This window comes from Hyalella azteca, unplaced genomic scaffold (assembly GCF_000764305.2).
Source record: "Hyalella azteca isolate HAZT.00-mixed unplaced genomic scaffold, Hazt_2.0.2 contig13460, whole genome shotgun sequence".
In the NCBI taxonomy this organism is placed as follows: Eukaryota; Metazoa; Arthropoda; class Malacostraca; order Amphipoda; family Hyalellidae; genus Hyalella; species Hyalella azteca.
Window position 1 is genome coordinate 433,176 of NW_025943383.1, and position 17,233 is coordinate 450,408.

At 41.7% G+C, this 17,233-nt stretch overlaps 1 protein-coding gene across 5 annotated transcripts in view; it reads right to left on the reverse strand.

The window, feature by feature from the left end:
* Positions 1-1,754: 1,754 nt before the first annotated feature.
* Positions 1,755-17,233, reverse strand: part of LOC108666897 (myelin expression factor 2) — a 28,450-nt gene continuing 12,971 nt past the window's right edge. For 2 of the 5 annotated variants that reach the window (XM_018153849.2, XM_047883690.1), the window contains 8 exons: positions 16,912-17,066; positions 15,039-15,299; positions 14,669-14,789; positions 13,945-14,145; positions 12,293-12,638; positions 11,737-11,923; positions 8,964-9,099; positions 5,468-8,546 (listed from right to left, as the gene is read on the reverse strand). In XM_018153849.2, the coding sequence (XP_018009338.1) occupies positions 8,491-8,546; positions 8,964-9,099; positions 11,737-11,923; positions 12,293-12,638; positions 13,945-14,145; positions 14,669-14,789; positions 15,039-15,299; positions 16,912-17,066 (1,463 nt within the window). In that variant the 3' untranslated portion in view covers positions 5,468-8,490. Of the gene's footprint in view, positions 2,517-5,467; positions 8,547-8,963; positions 9,100-11,732; positions 11,924-12,292; positions 12,639-13,944; positions 14,146-14,668; positions 14,790-15,038; positions 15,300-16,911; positions 17,067-17,233 lie in introns of those variants that run through there. The other 3 variants (XR_007157057.1, XM_047883691.1, XM_047883692.1) reach the window with 3 other exon arrangements.

Genomic DNA, 17,233 nt, shown 5'->3' on the forward strand with positions numbered 1-17,233 from the left:
TTGAACTCTTAACTCGCTGCTCGAATTCTGTTGTGCCCGCCCGGCCTTCTCGCCGATTCTGACCGTAAACTGGCGCACAGAGCTGGGATCAAACCGCACCTCTGCTCCAATCTTGGTACTCTGCCAGCTGAACTGTAACCACTTTAACCACCGTGACAAAGCTCAATGATTCCGAACCATAGACGTTTCCTCCGACCTTACGAGATACCGCCTAGAAACCAGAAACACCAGAAGCGACGCGGATTCCAATAACATTTTAAATTACCTACTTCAGTAACGGACAACGCAGGATACTTAATTTTGTAGAATGTTTTTAACACAGTTGAAGTCAAGATTCTTATTAGCTTTAGATTCATGGAGATAATATAAGTTAGGCTAATATTAGCCCAATTAGGGCTAATAATAATGACGCTTTAATAATGAAGTAGATGTGCATCTACCGCCCAGGTTCATTGATTCTTTGAGCATCATTTAAACAATATGTTCGCGAACACGTCTACTCACGAGAGATCCGCAGATTTTATTTGAATTAAAGTTGCGATTACAATAACAACGAGCTATTAATGGCCAATGTAATGTGTGAATGGGTATTTGACAGGGAATCATTATTATTCTTATGTCATTACTTCTAACAGTAAATGGTAGTTTAATTTTAAGTTTAGCTTATGGCTGGAACGACTCGCAATTTCCCAACCCATCCCTTTCTCAACTTCAGGCTGGTAGTACTACGTAGTAGCCTGAAGTCATAAAACCTCAGTCCATTCGTCATCATCACATGACTCGACAGTCAAAAGTCAGTCCACTTTGTTGGAGAGGTGATAGCAATCCTTTCTTTTGCTGAGACGTCGTAATAGTCCATTTTATTTAGGAGGTTCATAGATTCATGGATGTAAACTCTACAAATATTTTCAATGGTAAATAATTAGTATAAGTTAAATTATAAGTAGTTTTCTCCACATCAAAGTACCAGTGTCGACAGTCGCGTGCTGAGGTGACGGTCACGGGTTGCTATGACATGCAGGAGTTGCACGTAACCTTGCTAGCTCTCGGCACACGATAAAAAATCATATTCTCCACGACATCTTTCTCTAGTCTGCCCAATTCGTAACGTGTTCAGCCCAGTTATCCACTGCTAGAGTTTCATGAAAGCCTCAGGTCGGTATCTCGTCTCTGCTTCGTTTTTCAGTGAAGCACCGAAAATGGCATCGCAGCCAACAAGCAACCCAAGGACTCCAACTTATGTGCCCCTCAGTCACGTCACGTCAAGTTTTCCATTAGCCAATCATCCTCATAAATTATAACTCCTATTTATGAAGCAATACATTAACCAAGATCATCGCGGATAGAATACGCGGCCCACAGGCTCTAGCTTGGTTTCAGAACGTGGCAAGATCAACCCATAACACACTTGACACGGCGATAAGGCTACTTCACGCCACCTCTAGGTCATCTCTAGTTAGATAACAATTCAGTGACCTGCATACTAAAAGTTGGTATCTGGTAGCCGAATTGTACTATCATTACACGAACAATCTATCGAGTCTGGTTATCGTACAGACATCGGGACCCATCGCAATTTAGGCAACATTCACAGACGATGTATTAGTTGCGAACTGCAACTAACTTCAAACTCAAGAGATAGATTTTATTCTAGCAACTAAACCACTTAATTCAAGAAAAATTGTCACATTAAAGGCTATCAGACGAGAAATCGCGAAGGATGATCTTGGCGAAGGAAAAGCGAACTTCAGAGATAAATTGTATATTTTACTTGTAAAATAATGTGCTGCGAGCAGCAGCGCTTGTACACAAGGCATCACAGTGAATACGCAAGGCTGACGCATGAACTGGTCAAATTCAATTCCTAAGCACATGGCAGCTACTAATGAAATATTAATAATGGAAAAAAAATCAAAACTATAATTCGTATATCTTTTCAATAATTTGGTATTATTAAGAAAATCTAGCATTTTCTGAAACCTAAAGATAACAGTAAGCTATTCCGCGTGTAGCGAATATTGAGCCCACTCAGTGCCCATTCCGTAATGAATGTTCACAGAGAAAAAATTGACCACAAGCCAGATTCACAGAAATATTAACGATATCATAAATTAATTGAATTCCACCTAATAGAAAATCTAAATATTGCAGTTTCAGTGGTACTGGTCCACACGAATATCGCTGTATAATCCGAGAATCTGCCTTGTTAGCACAGTCTAGCATATAATCGCCAACTGAATGGATCTTGATATTCAAGCTATCTTGCTGAGAATTCTTAGCTACTCTTCAATTTATTTAATCTCTTAGTCAATATTTTTGGGAATTTAACATTCCCGTTCAGTGAGTTGCAAGATTAATTACAACGTTACCATTATATTCTTTTAGTTGGGGCTGAAGCAAGCATAAAGCATAAAGTTGCGAGGAGCTTGTATTGCACAGAAGATAGCTTGATAACAAGATGACGAGTACGCTGCTGAAGAAGGCGGAGATTTCCGCTCGTGTTGGAGCTCACTTACCTGTGGGAAAAAAGATAATTCAATATTTCAATTGAGTTTAAAATATTCATGAAGAAACAAGAAAATTCGTCAAGATAACTTCTTCAGAAATCTAAACGCTCAGAGATTGCCAAAAATTCAAGTAAATTATATCATAGACAACTAAAGCCAACAATCATCATTATAGAAATTACCACGATTTGAACACTCAAGGTGAGAATATACAAAACATGAGTGCCGTCAACGGCTACTCGTGCACTCGCCGACTCGACTAGAAGGAATCTCGCAGCACAAAACAAGGTGCAGCCCCAGGAAATAATTTCTCACGCCCCAAGATTTCGCTGGTTTTATCAGCATTCATCAGCCATTAGATATATTCGAGCGTTAATCTAATCAAAACAAGAAAAAACCCACTGCGAAAAAGCCACCGTTTAAGCACTTAAATTGTTAATCATTGCACGTTACTCCTCGAATGAAAGCAAACGGTTGTACCTCCTCTAATAAAAATCAAGCCAGCTCGGCCACTTTACGCTGAGAGCCAATCGTCAGTTGAGAAATGATCAAAATGCATTGCTTTGCTCAAGAGATCGAACCATTAGTGATTAACAAGGTCTCAGTCGTATAAAGTCGTAAAGAGCTAAAATGTCTACCTCTATAAGGTTCATAATTTCGTTGCGAGGGCATTTGACCGTAGCTTTTCTCAACATAGGCAATTGTACCATCAACAAGACAGTTGTCCTTAAAAAAATAGTCCAGGTTATTCAACCATTTGAATGTCAAAATCTTCAAGAAATTTATCAAATCAAAAGCTTTGCCAACAACATCGGACAATTTGCAAGGAACAGTGTTGAGCTGATATGCCGAGCGACTTTTAGTTCAGCCCTAGCCAAAAACAAATCTTCCCGACCTTTAAGATTCATGGCAATTAAGCAAAGCAAAATTGGAGCAGTAAGTTGCGTGTTCGAGACCACAACAAGCTGTGGCTATTCTGCGATGTTAAGAATGAATAACTGGCCTACGGCGTAATTAACGCTGTAATCGCTGTTCCTATTCGAATCAATAATAATAAATGGAACAAAAAAACTGTATTAGTTAGACAGCAGTCGTAATATAAAAATAACACAGCTCTCCAACGAAACCAAGGTGCGAGGCTGTACATTCGAAAATGTGTAAGATTTTGTAGTATGTGATCTTCATCAAGCAGTCATCGCTCGGATCTCACATTAAGAATCTTAGGAGCGCGGATCTTGAATTATAAATTTCAGCAATAATTTATGCGCAAAGTTAGGAGTATTGTAAAATTTACGATAGGCGCGAAATTTCCGAGTGTAGAGCCTCCAGGAAAAGCAGTGATGGTGATGATACTGAAGCATTTTCCAATCGCTCATACGTGAAATTTACATGAAGATACATTTATCACAAAAAAAATGCTCGACTTGACTTTAGAGTTTTGTACAAAAAATCAATGGACTTCCTTTGATGAAAAGTATAGCTAGAATAGGAACGTATTGAAGAGTCGGATATCTAGAGGATGTTCGGCGTGAAGCGCATGACTAAAAGAACAAATAATACAAAAACGTAATGAAGGTTCTTGACAAATTGGAAACTACGAATGATCGCACCACGACAAGAACACAGGCACATCGAATGAGCTGCAAAAGACGAGCCAAAACAAGGCGTCTAAAAGGTACGACTTACCGCCAGCGAACCACCACCACGACCACCACACCATCACCCCAGCGATGTCGGTTGAATGTACCACCAAGCAGCAGACCACTTGCACAAACATGAGCACTACCATCACCATGATACCACTTCAGTATCATGGATAATTGAGAAGCAACACAGCTGGCAATGTGGCACTGCAGTGTTCAGAAGACGGTCACCAGCAAAGTGGTAACGATAAGATGTTGCAACTCAAGACTCCACTTCTCGGTCAGTTACAACGCAAATGAATAAGAATATTTCAAAGTTCCGAAGCTTAACCATTTCGCATTAGACATTATCGTCGTCAATCATGTAAAAGATATCAGAGACTGCAAGTGCTGGTATCTTCAGGAAACGAAACAAACATTAGGCAATACAACAATGACAGTCAGAAATGTGCCAACGTAAAATTTAACACAGTATTTTCAAAGTTTGCAATATTTGAACAATCTACGAGCTTTCCAAGTCACTTCAATAGTTTCCTTAGACCAAATTAGCACCGTCCCTCCTAAAAACATCTTTCATACTACCAGATTTAACAATTTTTCCGTGCAATATCGGATTAGGAATTTTCTGTATAATCAACAAAGGCACGCATACAGGCGGGCACTATGACTGAAAGAGAAATACGGCAAACTGATCTTGGAGGCATCATCACGTATACGGAGGGAAGTAAACGAGCTGAGCTGGTCAAATAAGGCAATATAAAAACCATCGTTCAAATAAGACTGCTGACATTGCAGGTGTTTGATATCTGGAAGAAATTGGAGAGCTTCAACTAAACCGGTGCACTTTTCATCATTTCCATAAACATTTTGAAGCTGATATTACATAAGATACAAGGCAACTTCAGAAAAAATGATTTGGGACAGATATCTATACCAACTGCCGAAACAAAACTCGTCGTTTGTCAGTACGATTTGCTAGGAGACCAATTGTATAATGAATACTTGACACAGGAAAAAGAATATCTACTGACAAGAAACTTAGAACATAGAATCCCGGGTTCTAAAGCACTGAATCACTGACACTTCTGAATTAGAACATTGCACCCATATACACTAGTAATTACCATTGAATTCTACCACGTAAAATGATAGCACTCCATTCTACTGGGACTGAAAATAGAGGAATCCATTCCACTCGAGCAGAACTTCGAAGACAGCAGCAATCCACTGAGTTCGAAAAGAAGAGATCTGCTCATTATATTGTACAGGATAAAAGATCTGAAACGGCGACAAAAGGATGAAGAACAAAACAATTCGTACATCAAATAATCTTTATACTGTCAAGAGCACAGAAACTTAGAGCGAACTCTAAAAGTAAAGACTACAATAGATTAGTAGCGGAGACGTGGGCTAAAACACGCTTTGAATGCAACACAAGAGCGGCGATCTTGTCTTAGGATGCAAAGTGAACTTCCCTTACAAACGAGAAAAATTCGATATTAAATAGAGCCATCTGATGTACAACAGCAACGTCGAGAAGATGTGCATTAATTAGCGCAGATGTAGCTTAATAGTATCATATCAGGATCATTAAAACACAAGAACTTACAACAAGAATATCAGGTAGATAACACATTTTTCATCAGAAGGACTGTAGGTAACTTGAACTCGCTACAAAATCTATTTAAATCATAATAAATTCATAAAAGAGTCCAACAAGTCACTGACAATTTAACCGAAAACCGTCCCAATCCAAGATAACTTGCCACTAAAGAGGAGACGTCACAACTTGGAATAATGATACCGAATCATTGAACACTCGACCCATGATAAAAATTTGGTCATTACACGCACTTGCCGCATTAAATTTCTTGTCCTAAAAATACAAAAACAGCTCCTGAACAATTACAGGAGCGCCATGTTTGGAGGAAGGAAAGAATTGGGACCGTTGAAACATTACAATGTGGACGTTACGGGAAGACATCATCAGCTCATGGAAAAACGCAGCCGTTAAAACATCAACTTCTGAATCTAGGGACCAGACATAACTTGATAATTTGTGGCGATTATAGCAAGTAACAATTTAGGATCGAAAAGCTAACTTAGTATTTTGCAACTTCAGCATGGCTGTTCATAGCAAACCAATGAGGCACAATAAGAAATGATATAATAAAAAATATTAGGAGCCATTAATTGGTCGTCACCGTATCACAGCTCCTGCGTCCACTTCAGCTTTTCTCCCTTCAAGCATGGCAGTCCACAACAAACGCATGAACTGGAAGTTAATTCGTGACTTTGTAAGAACTCAACACGTATTTTATGTTTACGCAGAGAGGAATCATTAGAACTACACACTAATAAAGGCGCTAGAGAAAATTTCCGCAGCAAGACGGCGTGTTACCTGATGCTGGGAACGTCCCGAGCCTTGCGCGGTGGTCGCTGTGTTGACTGCGGCAGCGCTGGAGACGCGTGGAAGTCACTACACAATTTGCATTAGTGGGTAACAAATAAGCAAGTTTAGAGACCGTCAAGTAACCCAAAGCTTTCGTCACGTAATGCACAAGTAAGACAATTTGAACATCCACTGACTGATCCCAATCTATATTATCAAGCATGGAACGCAACAATGCAGTCTAAATCAAGTAAATAATCACGATTGCATGGACATGAAAGTTGTACTGTTTTGCTATTATTTGCTCAAACCAAATCAAAGCAGACGATCCCACAAGATGCGCACACTATTTGCAACATCCACGACACTTCATGAATCGAGTCACAATTGATGATTCCAGCTGACAAAATTATGAGCATTAGATTAAATACAAACTAGAAACCAAATTTGCCATTTCTGCGAAATTAAGGTCTAATTTCAAGGAAAAATAATCCATGTAATTTGCATCGAAGTGAGAGGCGTCAATGAATCGCAGGTCGTACGATTAAATTGACAACTATTATTCAAGTTAGCGTTTCAGGTTCTTGTTATCAAATGCAAACCAGACATGAAAAATTGTAGTACGAATACAAATGCAAACAGCGTATCTAAACTAGTTCCGATTTGATGTTGAGACGTCAACTGAAGAGGGAATGGTTTGTAAAAAATAGTACATAAACATCATGACCGAGTTAATTCTGTCAATAATAACATTTTCTGGTCTATCAGGTACGAATTCGAAGACGCCAAAGACACCTCGAATTTCTCTTTAAGTCGATAAGACAAAGAGAACAAAACGCGCCTGGTATGAAATTCTGCTGTCCAAAACTACGAAGAGACCCTCAGTCCCAGATTATACATCCAGGACCGACCGATGCATTGCGACAGAGGAAACAGCTCTGTTACCTGTGACACATTGCGACAGAGAGGGAACAGCTCTGTTACCTGCGACACATTGCGACAGAGAGGGAACAGCTCTGTTGTCTGCGGCACATAGCGACAGAGAGGGACCAGCTTTGTTACCTGTGACACATTGCGACAGAGAGGGAACAGTTCTGTTACCTGCGACGCATTGTGACAGAGAGGGAACAGCTCTGTTACCTGTGACGCATTGCGACAAAGAGGGAACAGCTCTGTTACCTGTGACGCATTGCGACAGAGAAGGAAGACCTCATTGTTACCAGTAGTCAACAAACGCATCAAGTCCCACAGCATGTCAAACTGTAATTAATGCACAACAGCAAACTTGGGGTTGTACAAGGACGAAAATTGTTAAAAATAACATAAATAAGTCCAGACGAAGCAAGAAGTTTCAAGTGGAATTCACGAGCACGCTGCATAAGCCATGACGATGTACCTAGCATCCACGCCCCATTTTTTACAGTTAATTTCAGGAGTTGGTTGAGTATACGGAAACTGAAAATGCATTGAATGTCAACTGCAGCAAAGATGGTTTGTACGAGGTAATTACTTTCAGCTTAGGAGTTTTGATGACTTAACAGAAATGACTTTGATCCTGAGAGATTGAAGTAAGATTGTTGAAATCAAGGATGACATTAATTTAATGAGCAACAAAGTTGGGAGTTTTGCAACCAAGATTTGAGGGTCAAGTCATTCACAAGATGGCATTAATTTTGTCGAGAAAGTGGCACGAGTTACGTCTTAGAAAATAAATAAAACACAAGGCGATCAGGTTCCTACTAGAGTAACGCAACTCTAACAATGGGCCATAATAGGAAGTTACGACGACGAGCAACAACGAACAAGAAGCCTATTCGTTGCGTTGAAAGATCTTCCCCATGGAGCAGCTAGCTTATTGCTAAGAGCATGCGACCAACCAACAGCTGAGCTGCATTAACAAGCCAGAACGAGATGAAAGTGATAGTTATTTATCTTCATGTAGGAATTATTAGATGACTCTGGCCTCCAACATCCGTCCGCTGAACCGCTGTCTGTCCAACATGTCTGGGATGCGGGTTAAGGAACTCCAACTTTGGGTTTTGTTATCACACAAATCATCAATATTAGGAATTTGGCAAGCTGGGCAAAATCAAGTGGTTATCAAAGTCAGAATTTCATTTACTTCTTTGCGACACAAGCTTCAGTATTACGTAAGAACACATTAAAGCTGTCAATTACTGACAAATCAAACGAGATCAAATTAGAAATAGAATTCATATTGTGCGTACAGATAAACAAATTATATGCCAAATAGTACAAAATGAATTAAAGTGAGCCAGTGCTCCAGGATTGAAAATGTATTCTGAAAATCATACAAATGCAATAAATAGCAAGTGAGATGATATTAACTAATTAAATATTTAGACGAGTCTCTGAAAGACTAGGCAGAGGTATGCTCGCTCTACAGCATAAAAAGGATACCAGCCGCCCTCCTGGCGTCAGCTTCGGTGTGGAACTTGACAGCGCCGGTGCCCTTGGTCCTGATCTCAGCGAAGCGGATCTCGCCGTATTCCCTGCATAAATCCCGTAGGTTCTGCCATGTTGTCTCCATAGGCAGCTGCAAAAAAATATTTCAACATATTACTAAAATATACATTACTTTCCAGTAAAATAACTTAATGAAAAAAAGTTAAACAAAGAAGAAAAAGTTACATTAGAATTACGAATGAAGCAAAAACGACCTAAAAGACATCGGGATTCCGCAGGTTCTGCTATGTTGTCTCCATAGGCAGATGCAAAAACATATTTCAACATGTTACTAAACCAACCATTAAATTAAAGTAAAATAACTAACAAGAAAAAGGTACATTAGAATTACGAACGAAGCAAAAATGACCTAAAAGAGATCGGAATAGGATCGATGTAATTTTTCACACATATGGTTTCTAACAACCTCAGACGTGACCTCTTCAAGACGTGCTACGTACTTCATCTTTATATTGGGATGCCTCAACAGCAGTAGGAGTTAGTATTAGGACTGTTTAACGAACTCACGTTCGTTAAATCGTAATTTGCACCATTTAAAATAGTTTATTCTGTTTTTTTTTTAATTAAAATGGCATTCAACAGTAAACATTGATAAGCACAAGACACTTCGTATTGCACACGGTAACAATGATGAACAAAAAATTACGACAGCTACTAGCAGACAAGGCTACAACCGTACTGCTCAGGTACAGACAGCTCTCTGAACTAGACCGTACGGTAACAAAGATCAGCATAAAATCACGATAGGTAATGACAGACAGGGCTACAACCGTACTGCTCAGGTACAGACAGCTCTCTGAACTAGACCGTACGGTAACAATGATCAGCATAAAATTACGATAGGTAATGACAGACAGGGCTACAACCATACTGCTCAGGTACAGACAGCTCTCTGAACTAGCCCGTTCAAGCTGATAGCGGGCAATCAACAAACTACTGCTGCTGCTGCCGCTACCGCCCATCACGTCGTGTAGCTCAAGGGTTCTAACTCAATGTACATGACGCGACAAGCGACAACCCAATGCTTGCTACCTCGTAACTAGAAGTTATTCAGAGAGACAGATGCATTTAAAACCCTATAAAGCATAGTGAAAATAAAATTTATATTGGAAACGTTTCCTGCCGTTCACAGTGTAATATTAATTTGAGTTATATTTTTGCGGCAAATCCTGGTTTGTTAGTTTGTTAGACCTTAACTGGTCTTTCACTTGTATTTATAACTCATTTCCCCGTATGATCATTAGTTTAATATATGGAGTCAATGAAGGCCTTGTTTTGATATTTGAGGATTGGGCCCTAACGAATCACACACACGTCAGTGCATCACATACGCATTTACAGGGTGATTCATGGAAACTTCCTGCTCTGTAATTCGCGTCAAGCAGCCAGATTTTGTGGAAAAATGGCGGGGAGTATTTAATATGAAAGGCAAGGTCATGAAGTTTTGTGTCGTGTCAAGTCAGTTGCCACTATGCATTGGACAGGTGAGCAGCGTGCGTTTGCTGTCGAGGCGTACTTTTCCAATGGCCGTTTCATTATCGCTATTCAACGAGCATTCCGTACTCGGTTTCGCATTGAATGGAAGAAGTGGAAGAACGAAGTAATGAACGGCAAGTGGATGTGTGAATGCAAGAGGATCTGGAAGTCAGTGGACTGCCACAACACCCGAGAACGTGGAGAGAGTTAAGAGTGGCGTTTCTGCATTCTCCACACCGTTCAGCACTTTAACACGCTGCTATTCTGGAGATCTCAAATAGCAGTGTGGTACGAATACTCCACAAAGAACTGCAATTTCATCTCTATAAATTGTTTGCGGCAGAAGAAATTGGCAAAAACGATGTTATTGCTCGCCGAAATGAAAGTGAAACGCTTCTTGAGAACTTGCCTTCCGATGCAGTCGTTTTCTATAGTGATGAGGCTCACTTGCACAATTGCGACAGCGTAAACAAGTAAAACATAAGTTATTGGAGTGATAAAAATCCACGTGAACCCCATCAACGGCCACTTCATTGTGAAAGCGTGACCTGTGTGGTGTACGGTGTCAAAAGTCGTCATAATTGGCCCCTATTTCTTTAAGGAAAGCGAACGCGAAGTAACGGTGACTGCAGCTCGGTACAAGCAAATGATTGACGTCTTTTTTTGCCAAATCTGGCTGAAATGAATGCCAGAGATATCTATCTCCAAAAGGATGGAGCCACGGCCCGTACATCGCGACGTTCAATGGATCTTTTGAGCCAACATAATGCTGTGCGCCTCATATCCTAGAGAGGTGACCTTTGGCCCGCCCGGTCTCTGATTTGGCCCCATGTGATTTTATTCCAGGGTTATCTTAAATCAATTGTTGATAATGACTGTCGGAAGACCCTACCTCACTTGAAGAACAACATACCCTGAAGCCATCGCCAATATACCCATCAATATGCTTCAGCGAGTCAAAAATCGACTATCTGAATGCATTGACAATCGGAGCTGTCGTTTGTCTGATGTCATCTCTAAAATTAAGTGAATCAAAAATTCAGGTAACGTCTTTTTCAATAATATAAATATTGTATATTTTTATTGAGCTTTCAAATGAGAAAGTTTCCATGAATCACACTGTATCTCGCACACAACTCATAGAACATGTGGACGATGATGTACTCCAGTGCATCGCACGCCACACATCACACACGGCAGACAGAAATAATGTGGACGATGACGTACTCACGTTGGATATCTGGACGACGTTGCCAGCAGCAGAGGCGCCCACGCCGCCCGCGCCGCCGTAGCTGCCGAAGTTGCGTCCCCCACCGCCGTTCATGTCACCCCCCGCCGCGCTGAACCCACCGCTGCCCCCGCCGTAGCCGCTGCCTCCCATGCGGTTCATTCCCGTCACTTGTGACCCCAGCCCGCCACTGCACAGCCAGCAAATATTGAGCACAACTTATTTACATGCACGCCGGTGTACAGCAAGCTACAAAAAATATAACTCAGTACTCAGCAGTGAGTGACAGAGCGCATTTTCTCGTCGACGAAAACTTGAGGTCACGGACAGACAGACAGACGGACATGGCGAGCACAATAGTGCATTTTTTCCATAAATGAGAAAATGCGCTAAAAAACTACAGAATTTCATCAGCGGATGAGGCCAGTTCCTTTCGTAGCCTGCACACGGTATGCATATTCTACATTTGTCTTTTAATCATTTAAGATAAAGACAATAATAATATAGACTACGTATAGCAATACAGTGTCATGTAAGAGTAAAATAAACTAATGATCACCTGGGCATCATGTTGCCACCCATCATGTTGTTGGCGGTGCCCATCATGTTGTTAGCGCCCATGGCATCCATGCTCGAGTTCTGAGCGCCCATACCCATGAGTCCTGAGCCCATGCCGCCCATACCTGTGCCCATACCGGTGCCCATGGCGCTCATGCCTTGCCCCATATTGGCGCCCAAGCCCGACGCCATGGGGTTCATGACACCCATGGCGGTGTTGGCCATGCCCATGGCATTAGGAGCACCCATGGCACCCATGGGCATGTTTGCAGCCATGTTGCCCCCCACAGACGTCGAGGCTGTGTTGGTGCTCAGTGCTGAGTCATGAACGAAATCAGGTTGAAAAGCTGAACAAAAAAATGTGGGATATTAAAAGCAATGGGAAATGGTGGGAGCGCAACCTGGTCATCGAACATGATAATGCAACAGTAATGCCTCACTGCACATGCTGCGCAGGATATATTGCTAATATGTTGTCCATTCATACTGGATTATGTGTATTCAGATCACAATTTGGTCTTGCAGTATTCAAAAATTTTACCGCTGCCCAATAACTGTAAATCTGGTTTAAATTAGCACTTCAAATCAGCAGGAAGGAATTTGAGGGGAAATTACAAAGTTTTTTCTACAACTGGAGACAAACAAACCACAAAACAGAGCAATTTTATGGGCAAAACACATGATGCAACACAATAATGCAATAGACGATGAGGGTAAGGATGCATAACTCAATGAACAATGCAGATTGCGCAAGCAGTTGAATTCAAAAGTACACGCGCATTTAGAAAATATCACCAATAGCTCCTTTTGTTCCCTGTACACCGTTCAGGGAATAACTCCTTTCATTCCAATAAAATGGACCAAATAGAATACCTTTGAATGACAACCTGGCTGAATCTCCTAACCTGACCATGAGCAACCGAGCCTTGTCTTACATAACCTTCACGAAACAATTTTCAAACTTTCCACTACAAATGAGGAAGTTAATGACATAATATAATATGTATAATAACAAAAATTATATTTTCTTACCTAACCTTTAATAACCTTTCTTAATTCTACTGAAGCAAACCTTAAATGGCCATTTGCCCTATCCCTAAAATAATTAAGCTACCCTAACTTTGACTTGTTCATATTTTATTCTCTTAATTTATACCCATAACAACTCTAACCAGCCTTACCTAGACTTGCCTAGCCTTACAAAATTCTCTACAATCTATAAAAATCGGGATGTCAAAAAAAAATTTTGGACTTTCAACAATTGGCAAATATTTTTAATTATTTCAGTTTTTCCCCCAGGACGCCTTTTTTTTTTTTTTTTTTTTTTTTTTGTGGATCAGCCCATAAAAGTTTCAGAGCATTATTCGCAAAGGGAAAAAAACGAGGCCAAGTTTAAAGCACGTTGGAGCAGCGGCTGATTTCACCGGCCAAAATTTCATCTTCGGGGCAGGGCTAGAACATAGAAAGTGAGTATAGACATGTCGATTTCGCGTAGGTATTTGAAGTGCCAGACCATGTCGGACCTAAATCTACCGATCCTACCTCCTCCTACCTACCTAAGACCGATCTAAATACGGGACTAGGTTTTAGTATTTTTGGGGGTGCCACGCGCAGTAACTGGAATTACCCTGAGCAGATAAAAGATTAACTCACTGGAGACGTCAGTGAGTGGCGAGCCATTGATGCCGAGGCCCATGCCCAGACCCTTGAGGCCCTGGGGCAGTTTGCTGCCCGACACAGGGTCGCTCTTCTTGTCCTGCACGCGGTCCATGCGCACGCTCATCTTGCGGTCAAAGTAAAGCTGTCCGTTGAGCATGGAGATCGCCTGCACCGCCTCCACCGGGTGCTCATACTCTGCAAACACCAGTTTAGCTTATTAAACAATTCGCGAGCACAAAAAATTGAAGAGTTGAGCTGTAAGCGCTTAGGATTGCAGTGGTTCCAGGAAAACATCATCTTATTTCCAATGCGGTCATAATACTAATAAAATTGGGCTATCATCAATTCGAGTTCTATTCTTAACATTATTCGACGTTAGACAGACGGCGCACTAAGAAAATTCCTTAGCCTTGCGCGATTAACAGCCTTCATTATTTGTGAGTACATCACACATAATGATTTATGTGACAAGCTTACTATTATGACCTATGGTTGTAGCTCTAAATGAGGCAATGATATAAAACGGTAGTAAATACATATCCCACAAATAGGAGTAAATACATATCCTAAAGCATGGTAGTAAATAAATTTCCCAAAATTTGGCAGTAAATACATATCCCACACCATGGCAGTAAATATATATCCTACAGTTTGGCAGTAAATGCATTATGCTACATCATGGTAGTAAAGCATCATAAATCATCAGTAGGCAACTGACCAACAACTCCGAAGCCCCGACTTTTGCTCGTCTCCTGGTCCTTGCTGATCTCAACATTGACGACCTTGCCAGCGACCTTGAACACTTCACGCAGCTGGTTCTCATCTACACTGTAGTCCAGCTGCAAACACAACATATCTATTAATTAACTGAATAATTACCTACTCATAAAGTCATGTTGAGAAAACTAAGTCAAGAATCACATGCTGCCTTCTTCAGCTCAAACGAATATCCTCCTGCCCTTTTCTTTTATCCTTCACAACTATATTTTCAACTCTAAAAAGATTATCAAGCTAATTCTGGATAAATAACATGACTGAAATTAGCATCACACTCTAGGACCTGTGCTCCACACTGGACGCCAACTCACATTAGCTACGAAGACTTTATTAACAAGAGGTACGTTGATGCCGAGGCTCTCGAGAAACACGACAGAGAGGCCATAAGTGTTGCCGTAGTTGACAGGCCCTACTTGACCCATCCTGTTCTGGCTGGGCATCATGGCGCTGCCACCTCCACCACCGCCAAGACCTCCCAAGCCACCACCACCACCGCCTCCGCCACCGCCACCACCACCTCGGCCCATGTCCTTTCGGATCCTGCCTTGACTGTCGCGGTCGATATCGTAATCCTGCACAGCAACCGATGAGTGATGAGCGTGACAAGAGAATGGGTGAGGATAACATTGATATTAAGCATTAAACTCAAGCCCAAGACAAGAGTACTATATCTTCATTAATAATTTGTATGTACATCAGCAGGGCTGCATGTAGTAGTATTATTAGTAGTAGAAGGTTTGCTAGCGCTCAAGATATCTATTTCGCATCGGAAGTACGATCTGCAGTTATCCCCTTATGTGATCTCTTTAGGTGCAGGGGTTAGACGGTAGATTCTCTGTTCATGGAGCGAGCGTCTGCTCCAGCTTCATGTACAAGCTCCAATGTCAAGGAAGTGGGGCTTGGTCTAGGTGATGGGCTAGGAACAAATACAGTTTCGCGGCATACGACTAAAAGGCGGTGCCATCACAAGGTCATGCCAGCCAGATCTCTGGCAGTAGGCTGCATTCTATCAAATGTCGTCCAAGGTTGTCAGTTCTGAAGCTGCTTCACTGGTCCTCCATTACATTCTGGTGAACATCTCGTCATGATGAAGGGCTGATGTGTTGGGGCGACAGTTCTATTTTGATCCGGGCAGAATGTACTGATGGGATTCGCCACGTGGGAGTGTCCTCGAACGTGATGACAAAACCTGCATCTGTTGGGCCTGTGCTGTTGTAAAGAGTGCTCCGTAGCATTCAGATGATATGATGTTGTATGGGAATGGGGATGCTTGGTCTTCGGCATTAACAGTGAGCCATGTTGGAGATAATAGTATTTGTTAGAGGCGAGCAATCATCTGGAGCGTGAGCTGCGCTCGGCGGCGATACAGTGATAGTTCTCCACTCTCTGCATAGAGGTTGATGGTGGGGGATGCTCTGTATGCTCCTGTATATATCCTGATGGCAGCGTTGTGAACTGGGTCTAGTAAAGCTAGTGGGAATTTTCTGACATTTGTATATGATTCACCCATAGCCATCTTGGCGCTAAGTATGACTCTGTAAAGGCAGAAGAGGGTTAGCCGGTCACATCCCAATGACTGTCCATAAAGTGTTTCATCAAGTTCATCCCCTAAAGGATGTTGCCTTTTAAAGCCTACAGATGGGGTCTTCGTGAGAGTTTGTTGTACCATGTCATACCAAGAAATTCAACTACGGGGGACACAGCAATTTGTTTTCCTTGTAGGAACAAAGAAGGGGGTTTTTCTTCAGAGCGACTAAGCTGAAAAGTGCATAGCCACGGTTTTGTTACTTGAGAATGAGGAACCGCGAGCCATGGTCCAATGATTGGTGGTATTTATGTCCGTTTGTGTTATGCCACGCGAGCGGGTAGGTAAAGAGATGAAGCATAGTCGACATAAAGCAAGGATTGCACGGTCGGGTGCAAGCTGGCGGTAATAAATTTAATTGCCATCAGGAACAGAGTGCAGCTAATCACAATGCCCTGCAGAACTCCCTGGTGTTGCACCCGTACAGGCGAAAATGACTCTCCCACACTCACTTTGAAGGGCCGCTCGCCGCCCAGGAACTCCCTGATGTACAAGGCTAAGTTTCCCCTAATCCCAGCTTTGTGCATGGACTATAATATGTCATGCCGCCAAATGGTTTCATAAACATTGTGCATATCAAAGAATACACAAATGGTCACCTCCTTAACGACGAGCTTGCGGCCGGCCAGCTCGTATCTGTGCATTTGATCAATAGCCTTCTGCGCCAGCTCGGCCGTCTCGAACTCTATGACGCTGCAGCCGCGGTTGCGACCGCTCTCATCCTTGAACATCTCCACGTAGTTCACTTCACCAACTGAAAACCAACTTATCTTATTAACAAGAAGAGGAATGTACAAGAGAACATGGTACTATGGCCAGGAAACTCAACCTATGAACATCAGCCGTTCAGTCCTCATTAATCCTTTTTTGTAGTTGCGATAATGAAGAGATATTGGTGCAAGCAGTACAGAGCTAAAAAAA